Source organism: Pyrus communis, chromosome 3 (genome assembly GCF_041283825.1).
Source record: "Pyrus communis isolate YQ-2024b chromosome 3, ASM4128382v1, whole genome shotgun sequence".
NCBI classification, from domain to species: Eukaryota; Viridiplantae; Streptophyta; class Magnoliopsida; order Rosales; family Rosaceae; genus Pyrus; species Pyrus communis.
The window spans coordinates 6,215,818-6,234,920 of NC_142567.1; the positions used below are offsets into that span (position 1 = coordinate 6,215,818).

The 19,103-nt window shown below is 37.0% G+C and overlaps 2 protein-coding genes and 1 pseudogene across 3 annotated transcripts; all 3 read left to right on the forward strand.

Annotated features, from left to right (window-relative positions):
* The first annotated feature begins 6,421 nt into the window (after window positions 1–6,421).
* On the forward strand, window positions 6,422–10,907 carry LOC137716183 (calcium/calmodulin-regulated receptor-like kinase 1). Its single transcript, XM_068455591.2, has 8 exons — window positions 6,422–6,648; window positions 7,536–7,900; window positions 8,674–8,827; window positions 9,103–9,229; window positions 9,360–9,445; window positions 9,562–9,633; window positions 9,843–10,046; window positions 10,296–10,907. Exons 2-8 carry the CDS (start codon window positions 7,587–7,589, stop codon window positions 10,626–10,628), a joined length of 1,290 nt encoding a protein of 429 aa, XP_068311692.2. The 5' UTR covers window positions 6,422–6,648; window positions 7,536–7,586; the 3' UTR covers window positions 10,629–10,907.
* Window positions 10,908–12,714: 1,807 nt separating this feature from the next.
* On the forward strand, window positions 12,715–15,053 carry LOC137715709 (large ribosomal subunit protein uL24c). Its single transcript, XM_068455049.2, has 4 exons — window positions 12,715–12,906; window positions 14,058–14,096; window positions 14,389–14,619; window positions 14,719–15,053. The coding sequence occupies exons 1-4, from the start codon at window positions 12,802–12,804 to the stop codon at window positions 14,920–14,922; spliced, it is 579 nt and encodes a 192-aa protein (XP_068311150.2). The 5' UTR covers window positions 12,715–12,801; the 3' UTR covers window positions 14,923–15,053.
* Window positions 15,054–16,577: 1,524 nt separating this feature from the next.
* On the forward strand, window positions 16,578–17,797 carry LOC137715360 (NADPH-dependent aldehyde reductase-like protein, chloroplastic pseudogene; annotated as a pseudogene). The gene has a single exon (XR_015960563.1). The product of XR_015960563.1 is annotated as an NADPH-dependent aldehyde reductase-like protein, chloroplastic pseudogene (transcript).
* Window positions 17,798–19,103: the final 1,306 nt, after the last annotated feature.

Genomic DNA, 19,103 nt, shown 5'->3' on the forward strand with positions numbered 1-19,103 from the left:
TTGAAAATCACTTTTTATATGAGGTTTGTATTTTTTTTCTTGTTTTTTTGGTACAAGTGATAATGTACATGGGAAAATTGAATCTAGGATCTTGGGAGCAAGTTAACTACTTAAATTACAACCCCTTGTCAAATGACATTTGTAGATTAGTTTGAGATATTACAGTTGCACCCTATTATTTGGGCAAAAATTCCATGGTGTCGGATTTTAAATCGTTCGATTTTAGTTTTTGTGTTTTTTAATTAAAAAACATAATTATTAAAATGTCTAGAGGATCCTGGACTCAAAAGTAGCATAAAAAATTTCTCATTTGCGTATATGCAAACTTCTTTGAATATTGTGTTACTCTCTTTCGAAGTGATTAGTTATAAAAAGAAAATATGATTGTGACAAAAAACTTAAATAATATGTCACTTAGTACTACAGTTTAGTGATATTCCTCTTCACTTGTAAATGAGAGGTCTTAGGTTCGATTCTCACCAAAGGTGAAGTTGAACCACATTATTGCTAGCTCATTCTGAGGCTTAGCTCACTCCCCCATCCCCTTAGTGTAGATAATATCGTTTGTTCAAAAAAACTTAAACAATCTAAGAAAAATGTCACTTAGTATTACAATTTAGTAGTATTCTTGTTCACTTATGTGAGAGGTCTTGCGTTCGATTTTCATCAAAGCATTTCGAACCAAATTATTATGGCGAGCCCATTGTGAGGTTTAACCCACTCCTTTATCTCTTCTTTTTTTAGTACAAACGATAGAGATGTCATTCAGGAATGAGACCAAAATAGTCTCAGCCAAAATACAGAGTTCAATTACATAGAGTCCTCAACAAAGAGGTCAATGATAAAGCTAGGAAGATGAGCAAACCATTCACATTGGCAGCCAACATTCAAACCAAATCTAGCTAGTCTGTCAACAACTGTGTTGGCATGACGGCAGACATGGGTGCATAAGTCTTTAGTGATTGCGGCGAGAATGCTCTTTGTGTCTTCAACTAGTTGCCCAATTGTTGATAGGTTAGTAAAGGGATCACTTAGAGCCATCACAATATGAAGAGAGCCTCCTTCCAGTAGATGATATCGTATCTATTAAAAAATCTCTATGCTGCACCAAAACATTTTCTTGAGAAGCTGTAGCCTTCGCAACTGAAAGTTGATCTTTGACTTTCCCTTATACCTAGTCATTAGCAAAAAATCTTGCAATTCTTCTTCTATTATTCAAAAATTGAGCCATGATTTACATGCCTAATGATAATTAAACGTTGAATTTTGATGCCGTATAAACCAACTTCCTAAAAATTGACATCAAATGGTTTGAGGAGAATTTGAATTCATACCAAGTCCAAGACCAATATACATGAAATAAATTCTACAAATTCAATGTCACCTGACCATAACCTCAATTAATCCCATCCCTAAATCCCTTTAAATAAGCCCTTGATTAGGCGATCAAATGCAGACCTACAAACCCCCCATATTCCTTAATCAAGGTGACAAGGTGAGACCCCCAAATTTATGTGCTACATTTGGGACCATTCCTGCATTCCATGAGAATAATATGGGTAGGAATTTTAATGCTTTAGTGGGGAAAGTGATCCCAATTTTCATATGAAATCAGTACTCCTTGAACCTTGCACCAACCAAATGTTCAAAATCCACCCCGTTTGGAGAAAATTTTGAGTAGAGCCGCTTCATGCAACAATACAGTTACAAAATTGAGTAGGATTACTACATATGATTCCCACTCAGGCTTACTCTTTGTAAGTAGTTGCACGTGAGGTGGCCCTACTCAATACATTCTCCTTTTCTTCAGTCTTATTAGAATAACGCTTACTCTCTTTTTTTGCTTTTTATTTTATTTTTATTTTTATTTTTTTTAAAGAACGGCATATATTTCATAAAACCAGTAAGGCTAATTGGTATAAGGTAAAGAAACATCCCCCACAAGAAGATCACTAATAATAAAAGGAGGTTCATCGAACCAAGTACAATTCCCTCTAGAGTGGACGCAAAACGAGCCAGATGATGGGCTACCGAGTTTGCTTGACGATGGATATGGGTAACCGAAGCTTCAGCAACTAGAGCCAGCAAGAATTTGGTATCTTCGATGATAAGTCCCATAGGAGACGAGTTCATCGAGGACTTCATCACCGCCAAAACAATCTGAAGCGCATCACTTTCAATATTAATCTTAATTAAACCCCTTTCAACCACCAGTTCAAGACCAACTCTAATGGCCAGTGCTTCCACTGGATAGGGGAAAACACTTCCATGAACACACAGGTAGCCGCACCCACAAAGTTTCCCCACTCCCCCTATTCAATGTTCCTTATCCCAGACCCAATCAACATTAAGTTTCAGTCTGCCAGTTGGAGGACATGACCATCGAGGAAAGACACCATGACTAACCGGTTGGGAAAAAAAGCAGGTCACACGCAGGAAATCCTGCCACCAATCTATAGCTCGACCCATTACCGCTATAGGATCTGGAATAGGAACCTCACCCCACAGTTTAGCATTTCTGACCGTCCAAATCGCCCAAAATAGCATAAGGATACAATCTAAATTCTGCACCATAAGTAAAGCCCATTCCTTTAAGGAGCAATCATTCCAGTGAGAAATGCGAAATGTTAAGGGTGAGGCTCGCCAAATACCAACTACAAACGGGCACTTAAGCATAAGATGATAAGTCGATTCCGAGGCTGATTCACAGAGCACACACAACGGATCAATGTGGACTCTTCGAAGACAGAGGTTTTCAACCGTATGGACGATATTTGAGATAATTCTCCATGCCGTCTGTGAAGCCAAAAATAATTCCAAAAATTCTAGAGGTGACATGTGTACTTTTGCTCAAGAAAGACAATATTGCCTTCAATAAATGGGCAGCCTCCTCAGATAGTCCCATGCACAGCTTACACCCCTGAAGGTCCCAGCATCTGAATACGACTGCCCACAGTTCACCTGCCATTGACAAGGAAAAGTCAAAGCATTAAAGATAAAGATTAATTACCTAAATCTTATCTTTAATACATTCCCAATTGAAGATTGATTCCAATCAAATAAGTAATCCCAATTTAAATCAATTAGGGATAATTACTCTATTATCTCAAGATATTATTTCCTATTTAATATCTTGAGAATATTTCTCCATAAACCTTGCCCAATAGGATGTCGTCATGTGTAAGGTAAAGCCCTAACACTATGGCCGACCCTCTCCCCTATATATACCCCATATTCTACCAAATTTCAGGAGCTTTGGCTACCATAAAAAAGCCCTAAACACTTTACTCTCTAATAAAAACTGACTTAGGCATCGAAGATCCATTGGCCTAACTCCACTACCTCGTGGGCGCGTGAGGCTTAGGTCATTGATCAAATATGTTAATTGTTTTGCAGGTGTATTTTCGTCAAGATTAAAGATGGCAGAAATTTGCATCGACAACTTAGTGCTTTCATTGAGAGCTGATTCAAATACTCGAAGAAGCCTTTTGCATTTGTTTCTTGAATTTCCTATTATGTTGAATTTCTCACACATCGTATCAGTTAATTTTTCCTAGAAAAGTTTCTTGATCAATTCCCGGAGAAAAGATATAATGGTAGGAAATTTAGAAACCACGACAAACGAAACCTCGTACGTATAAGGATTTGGACTGAAGAGTGGAAACGAGGACATAGCCCCACGACAGAGATTCTCGAGGCTCAACGCGATGGCAGGAGGAACCCCACCGCTGCGAAGCCACGCCACCATTGTGGCCACCGCATTGCAGCCCACGTCAATGACCACCGCAGCAGCAGTAACCCAAGTCGAGGTCCAAATGCATGCTGCAGTGGCCCACCACGCTGCTAAGGCACAACAACCTAGGGTAAGAGGCCCAACCCACTGCAGCAGCAGGCCCAGACTTGAGCCCAGACCACGGCAGCTGTTACCAGCCAGGCAACCTAACGAGCCTAAGCCCAAGACACCCAGCTAGCAGGCCACGGCGTGGTAGCCTAACGGCCAGGAATGCCCAATCCCGTGCAAGCCCGAGGCGAATAGGTGTTAGCCCAACGCGCAGCGCACGATCCAGCCACTTAGCCGGGTTGGCCTGGTTCGCGACCCAATCCAACCCGAGGCTACCTCCGGCGATCCAGATTCTGACCACCTATCCCGTGATCAAGTTGAGCTTTCTTCTCTCTCACTCATCTGCCTTCTCCATCAAAATCTTCCGTTCTGTCAACCCAAGCTTTGTTATCTGTTGCTTTTCCCTTACATCCCCCATTCTCTTGGGCTTGCACTCCTATACTCACCATTTCGCTACCAGATATGGCATGGCATTCCTCCTTGCCCCAAATCACATGCTCAATGACTCTCCAGTATGCCAAAGTTTTTCTTTGCTACAAATATCTTTAGTCTCTACCACGTACCTCATTTTCTTCAGCTCTCTCAACCACACCTTGGTGGGTTGTCGAATCATGCCTCAACAGATTTTGGATCCCAGGATCACATTGTATTTTATTTGTCAACATATTATGTGAGTGAATATATCTTCATTCTGGCATGATTGTTTTTTTCCTTGTTTTCAGACTTGTTTTAACGATGGCAACGTTTTTTGCAGTCGCTGCGACTACGACAGTTGTTTGGATGTAAGGTTTGAGATTGTTTGGGTTAATATTTGAATATTGGGCTTAGTATAAAGAAAGCCCAAAGGCGCTAAAACAGGTCGCATTTGCCCGAAGCCCAACCTTGAAGCCTGATGCTGATTAAAAGCCTTATAAGCCAAGAATAAGTCACTTGTTTATGACTGAAGTGACAAGTGATGGAGACCAACCAACTATCAGCCAAAAATCACTTTCTAGTGGCATTACAGGTAAAAAGCTGATGACTCACTACCCTCCAAAAGCCCTCGGCCAAGAATGAAGCCAAAGGGCCAAAGCGCCTATAAAAGCCATGAGGGACAATAAAGACAAAGACACTCAACAAATCAAACAAACAATATACAAACTCTGCTCTCAAGCCAGATTTGCATCCAGAAAGCTGAAATCAACCTAGATTTAGTCATTTTAACGGTAGTTCCCTTAGAAAAAGCTATCTTTTGTCTAGTGTAAAAGCTTTGCTACCTTCCCTAATGTTGTAATATCGACTCCTTCGTGTAAAACCTATTTACCATTCATCCTTTTTGGCATACAACCTCTGTAAACACAATGAGAAGTGGCTGCAAGAGGTTCAACCTTGCCCGACAAGGTACTTTTTAGCATGTATTCAAGTTACTTCCATATGTTTTCTACTTAAGAGTCTCATTTTCATCTGGATCTGGTTAACTTAATAGATCTACTTTCATTAAGAACACCCTGGAATGGAGGAAATGGTTTAAAAGGGCTCTTGACTCCCTTCATTCAAACTTACAAGATTATGAACTAAAAGTCCTTGTCTACAAGGCAAGAAAGAGAACTTAATACAAACTTAACCCATCTTTGATAATCATTTGATAACAAGAAGTTTGAATAACTTGGGGCACAAGTAATCGACTTAAACCAAATATGTTCTACATCTGTTATAATTGAGATAACAGTGGCACGCCTAAGCACTTTGTTAGTTTTGATTGTGAGCCTCAAGGCCTAAACCTAAGGCCTTACAAAGGCACATTTCAATCTAACTTTACATTCTTTTTGTAGCATACCAAGCAGCAAGAAGTTAGTTGATACCAACACATTCACCCAAAATGCCATCAACCTCCCAGGGAAGCTGTGCAAGGGGCCATCCACCTTTTCCCTGAACAGATATATTTTATTTTTTGTCAAATAATACATTTTGTTAGATTAGATGTTAGATTAGCAACCGATGATGTTTGAACCCACGCTGTCATGCAAAAGCTCAACACGTTTCTACCACTATAGTAAAGGACCGCTTGTAGGGTTTGATGTATTTTGAGCTTCTACTTTTTATTTTTTTATTTTTTTTATTTTGCCAAACAATAGATTTGTTAGATTAGGGAGCCGACGAGATTCAAACACACGCCGTGGTGCAACAACAACGCTCCTTTCCACCATTGTAGTAAACTGCCACTTGCAAACTTCTTTGTTTTGGTCTTAATAAAATGCATTCTCATTAAAAGGGTGATATGGGTTGATGTATCTTTCTTTTTACTATTTGTATTTGGGGCATTTTTAATTATTTAATAAAATGCCTTCTCATTTAAAGAAGGGAACTTTTATTAACACTCTAAAAATCTCATTATACACTCCTCATAATTGTATTTTTTTTTCTAATTATAGAAAATTTGAAATATTAAATGAGATTTTTACCGTGTTAATAACAATTCTCTAAAAAAAAAATGTTATATTTTACCTATTTTGTTTTGTAGAAAACCCCAAATCCCAAGAAGTACATTTACAGGGAGTAGGGAGACGCGTTTCTTTTACCTTATTGCCAGCGGCGACTCACGGAATTTAAAAAGCAAGCAAAACATACCATTTACTATTATTCACTCTTTCCTTCTTTCTGTGTTTGCTTCCATTTCTTTCACACGCCAACTTGTTTTTCTTCAACTATTTTTTCATCATCGCACATATCACCCTTTGAATCTCTCTCAAATCTCAAATCATTTGGTTTCACTTTCACTTGTTTTCCATACTCCTGCAGAACATGTAACGGTTTCTCTGCATATACAGGTAATACCCAAAGCTGTACGTCGAACACTATGGTTTGATTTCTTCTTTTTGTTTTTGTTTTGATTTTTTAATGTTTAATTCTGTTGTTTTTGGTTTCCTGGTCATGATCTGTTGGTGGGTTTCTCTTGAATCTCTGTTTGGTTGCTGAGAAAATTAGTTTGAGTTGAATAAAAGGAAAGAAAAGTGGAAAAACTCTAACTTGGTCCCATATACTTGCATTTGGCTTTGCGGGTGTTTTTTTCTTCTAAAATTATGTACTTTCTTTTGCTTATTTTGTGAGCAACCAAACAGAGCATTATTGCGTTTGTGACTGACCCAATTTCTTAGATTGTCGATTATCTGGAAATTTTTATTGGCAGTATCTATTGGTATCATATAGGATCTCAGTTTAATTTGATTTGGTTAGATGGTAGGCAGATCAAGTAATTGTTTTTCACTAGAGTTTGCTAAACATAGACAGTTAGACTGCTGAATTTTGCTTTTTCCCACTTTAATTAAGCTTTTATTTGGAATAAAAACTGTTGGGTTTTTATTCCATCCTGCCCCAGATAAAAAATTCAGATAAAAGATTAATTCCAACTGTTATTTTTCTCTTATTACTGTTAAAAGGGTTTTAAATTCATAAATAGTAGAATTAGTTAATGCTTATTCAATGTTAGTTTCCTGTCTAAATTGGAAATGGAAGCTAGAATAGTATACCGGAATGTTCTTTTTTGAACAGTTTGGAGTTTGTATTTGATTATTTTGATGGCCTTGAATTTCAACAAATTTTTGGGAATTGACCTCGCAACTTTGAAGATCATGACGTTGATATTTTAGTAGGTTACAAACGAGTGGCGCCTTCTTTTGTTTTTCCTTAGTCTTGATATCAGATTGGCGTTTTTCAGGTCTTTTACTGGGATGGATAATTGAACAGGCAGTAAAGTATAGTTGAGGAGATGAAGGCCGAGCCAGCTGTGCTTATTGTTGGATTATCTATAGGGGTAGTGATTGGAGTGCTTTTGGCAATTTCTGGATTCTTCTGCATTAGGTACCATAGGAGGCGCTTGCAGATAGGGAATAGCAGTTCTCGGAGGGCAGCAACTATTCCTATTCGTGCTAATGGTGCTGACTCTTGTACTATATTGTCAGACTCGACACTTGGTCCGGATTCGCCTGTAAGATCTGGACAAAATGGTAGATCCTTCTGGCATGAAGGATTTAAGAAGAGCAATGTGGTCTCAATGTCTGGAATTCCCGAGTATTCTTACAAGTAATGTTTGCAGAAAACCTATTCCTCTTGTTTACCTTACTTTTTGATTTTATCTTAAACGATTATCTTTTTATCATATTCTTTATCTTTACATGTGACGAGAATGTTCAATATGATTTATTCAGAACTTTGCATGTACGAATCCTAAATTACCTAGAATTGGCACTTTTGAAGGCAAGCACCGTTTCTTGACTGATATGGAAATGTATCGATCATGTTTATGGGAAATATGCGAGATTCTATCTTTAGAATGTTAGTGATAATATGAATAAAGTAACCGGCAATCGCTAAATAATGAGTCTGCATGCTTACTGTAAACATTTGAAAGCCAGACGATCAATCTATGTGAATAGGGTGGATAGCTTGAGTTCTTATCAGAGGAATGGTAATCTGATATTCACGGAAAACACAGACACAATCACAAAAGCTTTATATGCCTACATATTTACTGTGGTTTGCTTCAATTGTTCTGTGAGATACCAAATGCCATACATCTATAATTGCAAAATTTACTAGATAGGTCCACACCATATTGGATTCTCGTAAGATGATACACAGTGGTAAATAATCCGCCTGCTTCATCATGAAATTTTTGGTGTCTTTCTTCCCAAGTCTTAACTGCTTAGTACTCCCTGTTTTATTTTTTTGGTGAAATTCACAATGACTTAATATATTACTCTTTTTAAACGAGATGCAGCTTATTTTGCACACTTAAGTTCTCGATCTTCTTTCCCATTTGGTTTATTAATTTTTTGTTAATGGGGTTCATACAGGGATCTGCAGAAAGCAACATATAACTTTACAACATTGATAGGGCAAGGTGCATTTGGTCCTGTGTACAAAGCTCAGATGTCAACGGGTGAGACTGTCGCTGTTAAAGTGCTTGCAACTGATTCTAAGCAAGGGGAGAACGAATTCCAGACAGAGGTAGTGGTTATTTGATGGTTGATAATTACTAGTTTTATGCCCCGATTACCAGTTATTGATTAATGGTATAAATTTATCGGAAATGTGTTTAAATGTTTGGGAGCTTGGTGAAATATAAGAAAGTTAATCCACTTACAGATATTTTCAGGAGATTTGTTTTTGGAGACTTCGAAAAATCATAAACATGCTTAATGTCATGTTGTAGTTTTCCTTTTCAAGTTTATCCACCTTGTCTGTTGTAGTCCCTCACGTTGATTCTGTTCTTTCCCCTTCAGGTTAAGCTATTGGGAAGGTTGCATCACCGAAACCTCGTGAACTTAATTGGATATTGTGCAGAAAAAGGCCAACATATGCTTATATATGTCTACATGAGTAAAGGCAGTTTGGCCTCTCATTTATACAGTAAGATGGCTGTCAACTTCAAATATGTTCGTTTTGATGTAATGTTTTAGATTTATCACGCAGTATGAACTCCACTCAATATGCATATATAAGTTCGTTACATAAGAATAGCATGGTTTTCTTTATGTAGGTGAAAAGCATGAGCCATTGAGCTGGGATTTGAGAGTTCTAATAGCTCTAGACGTAGCTAGGGGCTTGGAGTATCTTCATGATGGAGTAAGTAAATCGTATTGTGTGACACAGCGAATTTCATCTCTGCCTGGGCATGCCTGCACATGATTTTATTCATGCCAAGGGTGTTTACTCGTCTATTTTGCACTTTTTTACTTCAGGCAGTTCCTCCTGTAATACACCGTGATATTAAATCATCCAATATTCTGTTGGACCAATCCATGAGAGCTAGGGTATGTCTTCCAACTTTTCTATAATTATTACCAACTGCAGATTCCGAAATAATATCGTGTGGTGTGAAGAGGAAATATTTGATTTACTTCCTTTCCAAATATCGAAAAATTTCTTGCATTTTGGATTTTTGCATAATATATGTATTTAAAACAATAAAGAGTTAGGCTGCCAATTGAGATATTATATAGGGTTAAGTTGGATTAAGCAGGTTGCTGATTTTGGACTTTCAAGAGAAGAAATGGTGGATAAACATGCAGCTAATATTAGGGGAACTTTTGGTTATCTTGATCCTGAATATATATCTACAAGGAATTTCACCAAGAAAAGTGACGTTTACAGCTACGGAGTTTTGCTCTTTGAGCTCATAGCTGCAAGAAATCCTCAACAGGGTTTAATGGAATATGTTGAACTTGTAAGATCTCTAGATCTCTCTCTCTCACACGCACTGCATATGCGCACGTATCATGCATGCTTATACACAGAGGTTATCCAAAAGAAACAGGTTCTGAGATTGAAGTAATTTGACCCTGTGACAATATGGATAACCTAATATCATAGTAGACTATCATTTCCTTTTTTTTTTAGCAGATGTACTTGTCCACTTGGATCCAATAATGCTGTTTACTTTGCACATCTAATGATATTTCTGTATGAAAAATAGGCTGCGATGAATACAGAGGGGAAACTTGGGTGGGAAGAAATTGTGGATTCGCGTCTTAATGGGAGTTTCCATGTGCAAGAGCTCAACGAAATGGCAGCTCTGGCATATAAATGTGTTAGTCGTGCCCCCAAAAAAAGGCCTTCCATGAGAGACATCGTACAAGTGCTATCGCGGATGCTCAAAATGAGGCACAACAGGAATCATGTGAAATCCTTGTCATCTGTAACAGATGAAGGCACACCTGACGTGAACCAACCAGAAACCAGAATCCAAATGGCCGAACACCACAGAGAGGAGTCTGTGGACAGCCTAGCCGATACCTATGAAGTATAGACGCTGGCTTCCCCATTTTTTCATTCTTTTTCTTTCTTATTTCTTGGTTTCTCGGGTTTGCTTTTTTTGATACATGTGCAGTCTTTGGGCTAGAACTAGTGGATTTCGAGTAGTTAAGATTTCTGGTCGAGTGACACAGGTTTTCGGTTCAACATTCGACCCTGTAACATATCCATTTCTCTTTCTTCCTCCCTGTTTTGCTCAGATGACAGATTTCTAGATTTATGTACCATACTTTGCAATGGAAATGAAGGAAAAGTTGATACCCTTTTGAACTTATTTCCCATTATTTTCAGTGTCTGCATAATTTACAATTGAGAAATTTTATTTGAACCCATATAAATTCTTTCTACACCCAACTTAAATTTTAATTTTGAAGTGTCCTTTTTTACATATTACATAATTATTATAAAGTACAAGATGTAATTAACAATAAAACTAAATTTTATCAATAAACCCATATCTAATAATCAAATTCTTACTATCACCAATTTAATCTTTCTTCTACGAAACTTAGAAAGTGACGAAAAAAATAAGATTCGTGACTGAATGTGGGGCACAGAAAAATCACTAGTCCATGAAGGCATATGACTTCCCAGTCCATCCTATAGAAAATTGAGGCAATCACTCCATCGTCAAGCCAAAGGAGACAGAAGATGTAGATTATGTACTAGTTAAAATTAGTCAAGCACAAACCAGATTGATGATATTTATGTAAATATTCATAAAACTAAGTTCAAATGGCAAAAGAGCATAGGCACCTATAGAAAAATTATGGGTTATTGCTAAAAGGTGGTAAAAAGTTAAAGGAAGAAAAAAAAAAAAAAAAAAAGACAGAAACTTTTGAACAGCAATTTTGACAATCATCTTTAAGTGTTTTGCACTCAAAGGGAGAGTGCAAGAGATTCAATCGAGTGTGAATCACCACCGGCCAAGTTTTTTTTTTTAACATTGTAACAAAGATTTGAAGCCGAATGTCAATATAAAAGCTGTAATCACCCAAAAGGACACAATGAAGAGAGTAAAATTGCTGATGGAATTGGCAACAATATGACCGCAAAAGGGTGCTGGGGCAGACATCAATCCCATACCTAAACTTGTATATATAAACTTGTCAAACAAAATTGCAACTGATGTTTCTCTAACAAATGCAAAATATAACAAGAATAAAGAAAAACTGCAAGTAGCCTCGGACCTTTAAGTCTCGAAATCAAACTTAGTAAAAACCAAAATTAGAGAATGCATAAATCAGAATCTAAATCATATTGATTTGGTTATTCTGTAAGAGAAAAAGTTATCACAAATTCACAAGAAAGAAGACAAATTCAACAAGTTAGTAGTATGGGTGTAAATATACATTTACATATTGAATTAGGTTTATGAGGGTAGTTTAGGTAATAAAATTGTGTTTAAAAAGATATTAATAGTTTAATTAAAAATAATATGGATGTGAAGAGTAAATTAGGTGTAAAAAGAGGTTATACATGTTCAAATAAAATTTCCCCTTACAATTTTTGTGTCTTATTGGAAGCAAACCTTCCACCAACCAAAAAATAAATAAAAAAGTTGGGAACATCACCGATGATTGTGCTATAATAGCAAAATAATACTGCACTTCTTTTTTTTTTATTATAGTTTCTTTTTCCTACAAATCATCAGATAGAGAAAAAAGAATGCGGAAATCGTTCCCATTCTAATATACATGGTTAAGTTTTGGGTGTCCAAAGACAGCTCTGTGTCCACAAAATCACTCTAGTTTGGTACGTTGGACTTTGTCAAAATAAATAATCATTCACATTACTTTTAAAATAAATTATTATTAACACTCTAAGATATAAGTGTACACTTCTCATATTAGAGTATTTTTCTTTCTAAATATTAAAATTTTGAAGTATTTAAGTACATTTTTGAAACGTCAATAACAATTATTCAAATCTAATCTTAAGGGCCAAAAGAGATTTATGAATCCAGTCACAGTCGTTATTCCAGCCAGCCCACTAAAATTTGGGCTGGGCTTTACCCTCCATGCATATGTCAGATTGCCACAAAACCCACCAAAAGACCAGCTACGCCGTCGTTTGATCCCAATCCAATCCTATTGTAAATTTACACTCTCTCTCTCTCGTCGCTGTATTATCCGTTTCTCAGTCACATTCATAGCCAAGCAACGAAAATGGCAGCCATGGCTGCACTGCAGAGCTCCATGACCTCTCTTTCTCTCTCCTCTAACTCCTTCCTCGGCCAAAGCCTCTTCCCCCCAACTCTTTACCCTGTCCCGGTATGCTTGACTTTCTCCCCCAATTCTTGTATCAAATATAAAATATCTGTATATACCTCTATATATACATGTATTTTGCTGCATTTAAGTTCTTTGCTTGTAACAGGGAAGTGGGTTTTGCTTAAACTGAACACTCTTTGTTACAGTGGTTTCTGCAAATTGATGTGATTTTACTTTTCTTTGTGGAATTGAATTCCTCTATTAATATGCAAAAATGGGGTTTCTACAAATAGGTGAAGTGAAAAGGAGATTGATAAATTTTAATGTGTTTGTGTACTATTTGAAGAAACTGCACCTCCTTTGGTTATGGTTCTGACATTGTTGGATTCTCTGTTCAAAAATTTTCCAAGTTATTACAAACTTGAATTATTAAGTTGGAAGTGAATAAAAACAGATGAAGGAATTGGTTGAACAGTTTTAGTGGTAAACGAAGGTTTCCGGTAGAATATTTCAAATTTGTGATGGATATAAGAAATTAAGAACACAATTTTGTGTATAAGATTTAGAAATAGGACCTTAAGTACTTTGTTTCTTAATAACTTCTGATTCAGTTTCTGTATTCTATCCCACTACCTAATAATGACAATGTGCTAATGCCCTAATCAATGATTTGGTGTTTTCCGGGTTTATAAGTAGCCCTATATTAGTGGATAATAATGTTTATACTTGAGTTCATTGACACAAGACTGAGTTGTATGAAATGAACGTTTAGCTAGAGTGAGCTTTCGGTTTACATAGTCATAAGCGGGGCTTTCTGAACTCTATATACTGATCGTGACACACATATCGGTTCATTCTGTTATGATAATTTCATTTCTTTTCAAAGTTTTTGTATTAACGCCTCCAGTAGATGGGATCTCGTAAAGTTTTTCACTAAACGTGTCATGTTGAATTTTGATACTATATTTTAATTTTACTAGAAAGTTTCTTAAAAAGAATCTGATATGTTTTCCAAGCCCGTAATTCTGCATGGGTTTTCTTTTATGTTTTGTTCTTTCTTGTAATCCCAAAGAAACAAAATTTGATGCCGTCAAGGTGATGGGAATTGGTTTTATGCAATTCACATTGTAGTTTAAGTTTGAATTACTCTGATCACTGGGTGGAAAAAAGAGAAACATTCGTAACAATTTATCTGCTTGTTTTGTGCGCAGGCCAAGTTAACAGCAAAGCCTTGCCTCATCGTCGTGAAGGTTAGTATCACGAGTCCTATCTATTTTCCCTGCCTATACAATCAGAATCTGATGCATGTATAGTGGAATTGCAAACTTACTAGCTTCTAGAAAGTGATGCTTCTGCTTGTTTGTAGCTGGAGAGTCTTTTATCTTGATTTGCTGGCTAAACCAAGAAAACGTTATTTCAATTTCTGGTTTGCATAATTTAGTATCTTTTTCTTTTTAAAAAGCTATTTTTGGTAATGGGATATGATGTAGCATATTAAGGCTGTTCATCTCCTGAAGTATTGCTTTTTTCGTCGTCTGGCAGCTCAAAAGATGGGAGCGGAAGGAATGCAAGCCAAACAGCCTTCCAGTTTTGCACAAAATGCATGTTAAGGTTGGGGATACAGTGAAAGTCATATCGGGACATGAAAAGGGTAAAACTGGAGAGGTAACAAAGATCTTTAAGCACAATAGTACTGTGATAGTGAAGGAAATAAACTTGAAGACGAAGCATATGAAGAGCAGGGAAGAGGGAGAACCAGGACAGATTCTTAAGGTTCTTTTTCTTTCGTGAACTTTGGAACCGTCAACTTTTGTTTCCTTGCTTACTAGTTTCATTTAATTACAAATAAACATTTTAAATTTCATATTCCAGGTAGAAGGAGCTATACACAGCTCGAACGTGATGCTTTTCTCGAAAGAAAAGAATGTAGCAAGTAGGGTGGGTCATAAAATTCTGGAAAATGGACAACGAGTTCGCTACCTCATCAAAACTGGTGAAATAATAGATAACGCCGAAAACTGGAAAAAATTGAAGGAAGAGAAAAAGAAAACTGAAGAAGCCGTCACTGCTGCGTAAGGATCCAATTCTTGCCTGAACGCGGCTGTAGATTAGAAACTCCGGATGTATTAATATCATTTTGGTTTCTCTTGAATGATGCACTGCAGCTGAGTGATATAAATTTGTTTCTGTGTTGGTTGAATGCGAAATTAGAATGTTGCTCGTCCTCCAAAACGTGCAAGTTATCTTTTGAATGCATTGAGACTGAGCATGCCGGACTTGGTCATTTGGAACGCAGATTTGTCACGAGGGATTGTTCTTCATGCGCCGTACACGTTTGGTGCCTAGGATTATATAGGATTGGAGATAACTCGGTAGATTCAATATTGTAGAAAGAACTGGAGGTAACTTCCAAATATGGCAAAGTTGAAGGTAGCAGATGGATTGAGATTGGGAGATTTAAGTTTCATTCATCGAAGAGCTCGTTTGGTTAGTGCTTTTAAACGATTGAAAGCGTTTTTAGAGAAAATAATTTTGGGTTTCACTCATAATATTTTCAATACGGCCTATATGTTGATTACATGATCTCAACTTTTATTAATTCTTTACACATATTAGGAAAACTAATGAAAATGGTTTGAAAACTTTAAGTTTTAACCAAAAGGACAAAAAGGTGTTGTAAGTGAATAGTACCAGGAGTGATTTTTTACAGTAAAAATATCCTTAACGTTAAAAATGAACAATATCAGAAGTATTTCGTTAACACTCTTTATAATGTTACCAATTAGCATTGACGGACCCACTGAGGGGCGGGATGGGTCAGCTGACCCTCCCAACTTCGGCAAATCTCTATGGAAGACCTAAGTGCTGCCTCTTTTAAGCTTAGAATTGTCCTTGAGGTATGCCTTTCAACTGCTCGATGAAATGCCTTTGCTGTTGATACAAAGTCTCTTTGCTGCTGAGACTGCTGATCTGCAGCAAAACCATGCCATTTTATATATTCTCTTAACCATAAGACTTGACCACTTAAAAAAAATACAAACTTACTTAACCTTCTATTCTAGACATAGATAAACCCATGTCTTTAATCATAATTTCTATCAATCACCGATCTTTAAAATTTCAATTCCCCTTTATTAATAATGAAGTTATAATACAATTTCAAATATGAAACAACGATAAACAATTGCAATTTGTAATGTTATTTTATGGATTTTGGAGTTATGATTTAATTTCCAAGGCTATTTATTTGTTAAGGAAATATTTGCAAATTTTATACGTGACCTTAAGAATAATTTTTTCTAGATCTGCCACTGGTGGAATCATAATTAAGAGTTTTCACGAATTGATCACTAACTATTTTTGTGTAGAAATTTGTGAACTAAATCTCATTTTATGATTATTCGCAACATTTCACCTGACATACTATATGAAGAGTTATTATAAAAATGTATTGCGTGAAATAAAATTTTAACATATTCTTGAAGGATGATGTTAAAGAGATCAAATGATATCGTTATTGATGATTATATTATTATTTAAATATTAATTAATGTGTTTGTTTTTTATTATTAACATCATTAAATTTACAAATTTAATTTGAAAATCACTCTATCTAATATTATACATTCTTAAATAATTAGCACAAGACGTAACCGCCCCATGTGATCCGCCTCTGTCACTGTCACGTGGATAAACAAATCAACATTTGATACGTGTAACTTTAGTGTTTCGGGGTTCGAGCGTACAGAAAAATTTGTTTTGGTGACGCTTATGTAAGTGCTGACGCATCATCCCTTTAAAAAATCCAACGATTTGCATGCCAAATAATAGTATATTATCTCCATAATCACCATCTCAGATCCATAAGTCATGGCTGCGCAAACTACTACCAGCGAAGCTGAGCACTGCTCTTCCTCTTCCCTGCCCCTCAACGGCCGCGTAGCCATCGTAACCGGCGGTTCGCGAGGCATCGGCCGTGCCATTGCAGCTCACCTCCACTCCCTTGGCGCAAAGGTCGTTGTCAATTACGCTTCATCAAACTCGGCGCAAGCAGATCAATTAGTCTCAGAGCTCAACCAGACAACCCCAAAATCGCAAGCTATTGCGGTCCGAGCAGACGTCTCGGACCCGGATCAGGTGAAGCAGCTCTTCGACAAATCCGAGCAAGAATTCGGGACCCAACTCGACATCGTCGTGAACAGCGCGGGGGTTTTGGATCCCAAATATCCCAGCGTGGCCAATACGGCGGTGGAGGACTGGGACAACACATTCAATGTCAACACCAAGGGGGCGTTTTTGGTTTCTAGGGAAGCGGCGAATAGAGTCAAGCGCGGCGGCGGCGGGAGAATTATTATGATAACGTCGTCGGTCGTCGGGGGGCTTACGCCTGGGTACGCAGCCTATGCGGCCTCCAAGGCGGCGGTGGAGACGATGGTAAAGATTTTGGCCAAGGAGCTCAAGGGCACCGGAATAACTGCGAATTGCGTTGCGCCGGGGCCGGTGGCGACGGAGTTGTTCTTTGCCGGGAAGAGTGAGGAGACGGTTAAGAGGCTTGAGGATGCTTGCCCTCTGGGTCGATTGGGCGAGCCCAAGGATGTGTCTGGGATTGTGGGGTTTTTAGCGGCGGATGCAGGCGAGTGGGTCAATGGCCAAGTCATTCGGATCAACGGTGGATTTTGCATTTGATCAACTCGTTTATTTGCTGTCTAGATAAGAAATAGAAAAATTGTCCGCGCAGTGCCGCCGGTTTTGGTAAGAAAAAATATGGCAAGAAACTCAACGATATTTTTTTTATCACCATATTGCACGTAATCGAATCCCTTCCAGTCAGCAATCTTTTCTCCATGTCAAATTTTACCTTTTTGCCTATTGAAAATTATTAAATTTGTAGAACTGGATTGGCTGGATTTAAATAAAAAATAAAAAAAAAGAATGGAATTGGTTGCGCAAAGTTATTAGGGTTTTTAATGTAATTGGATTTTTTGGGTTTTCTTTGCATTGTTTCATTCAAGCTGAATTTTTTTGAGATATAATGATGAGGAATAGTGGTTTTGCAGGAGTGGATACGTGAAACCCTCTTCTCTGTTTTTATTTTATTTATTTTTTGAGTAATATTAGAGAGATTAAATTTGTAGATAAAATTTTGGCAACTAAATGATATGGTAGTTGATAATTGATTTATTATTTAGACGTTGATAAACGTGCTCATTCCTATTAGTGACACATCATTTAGTCTGCAAATTTAGTCTTCTTAGCATTACTTATTTTATTTTATTTTATCAATTAATACTTTATTTAAGTGTAACATGGAGCGGGTTACTTAATACTACGGCCTAGTGATATTTTTCCTCATTTATAAGTGAGAGGTTTTAGGTTCGATTCTCAATGAATTTGAATTACGTTATTGTTAACTTATTGTATAGTTTATTCAAAAAAAAAAAAAAAAAAAGTGTAACATGGAATGTTTAAGCTAAAATATCTAGCTACCGTTAGATTATTCAGTTTCAAGAATATTTCATAAGTTCTAGTTTCAAATTTCAAGCTCCCCTCACCACTCCATGACACTCAAAAGTGCACGAGAATTGTTCCATATACTTGTTCGCCTAAGATTGAATCAATTTGAAGAACTAGTTGAATTATGTGAACTGAAAACACACAACTTTCGAATAATGTGATTTTCGTGGTGATATGCAAAACCAATTTTACTATCTTCATGTACACAAAAATTGATTCAGCTTGGGATTTCGAATCACCCAAAAAAACTAAAAATGAGAAAGTTATGAAAAATGAGATTACACCAATTTTAAGGTTGCAAGTGGCTTCAAGCAACTCGAACTCGCATCGAGTTCAGCTCATATTTGGCTACTGAGCGGAACAAACCAAGCCTAAGTTCGGCTCAAAAAGACACCGAGCTTGAACATTTGTATATTTGGCTCGGACAACTCTTCGGCAGCTCGTAATGAGACAATTTGAACTGCATACTATTCAACAAGTTTGTTTGGAATGAAAAATCATGTTTGTGAGTTTGGATTATGTTTACTTTTGTTTTAAGTTTAGATTGACTATCTTCATTTGGACTTTTTATTTCTCAGATGGAGATTGATATTATACTGTCCCATCTTCTTTGGTTTCTAAACTACTTGCGTGAGAATCTAGCCTCCTACCGAATTTCCGTCATCTAAAATGAAAAAGACGTTTATGTGATTGTCTCAAAGTAATATATATGTATGAAATTGTGTTATATCTCTACTAATTAA

What these genes read in the sequence shown, in the direction of transcription:
- LOC137716183 (XM_068455591.2), top strand. Translation starts at nt 7,587, where the DNA reads ATGAAGGCCGAGCCAGCTGTGCTTATTGTTGGATTATCTATAGGGGTA. An exon ending in ATTCCCGAGTATTCTTACAA is followed by an intron (nt 7,901 to 8,673) that starts GTAATGTTTGCA and finishes GGGTTCATACAG; the next exon opens with GGATCTGCAGAAAGCAACAT. An exon ending in TAATGGAATATGTTGAACTT is followed by an intron (nt 10,047 to 10,295) that starts GTAAGATCTCTA and finishes TATGAAAAATAG; the next exon opens with GCTGCGATGAATACAGAGGG.
- LOC137715709 (XM_068455049.2), top strand. Translation starts at nt 12,802, where the DNA reads ATGGCAGCCATGGCTGCACTGCAGAGCTCCATGACCTCTCTTTCTCTC. An exon ending in CAACTCTTTACCCTGTCCCG is followed by an intron (nt 12,907 to 14,057) that starts GTATGCTTGACT and finishes TTTTGTGCGCAG; the next exon opens with GCCAAGTTAACAGCAAAGCC. An exon ending in AACCAGGACAGATTCTTAAG is followed by an intron (nt 14,620 to 14,718) that starts GTTCTTTTTCTT and finishes TTCATATTCCAG; the next exon opens with GTAGAAGGAGCTATACACAG.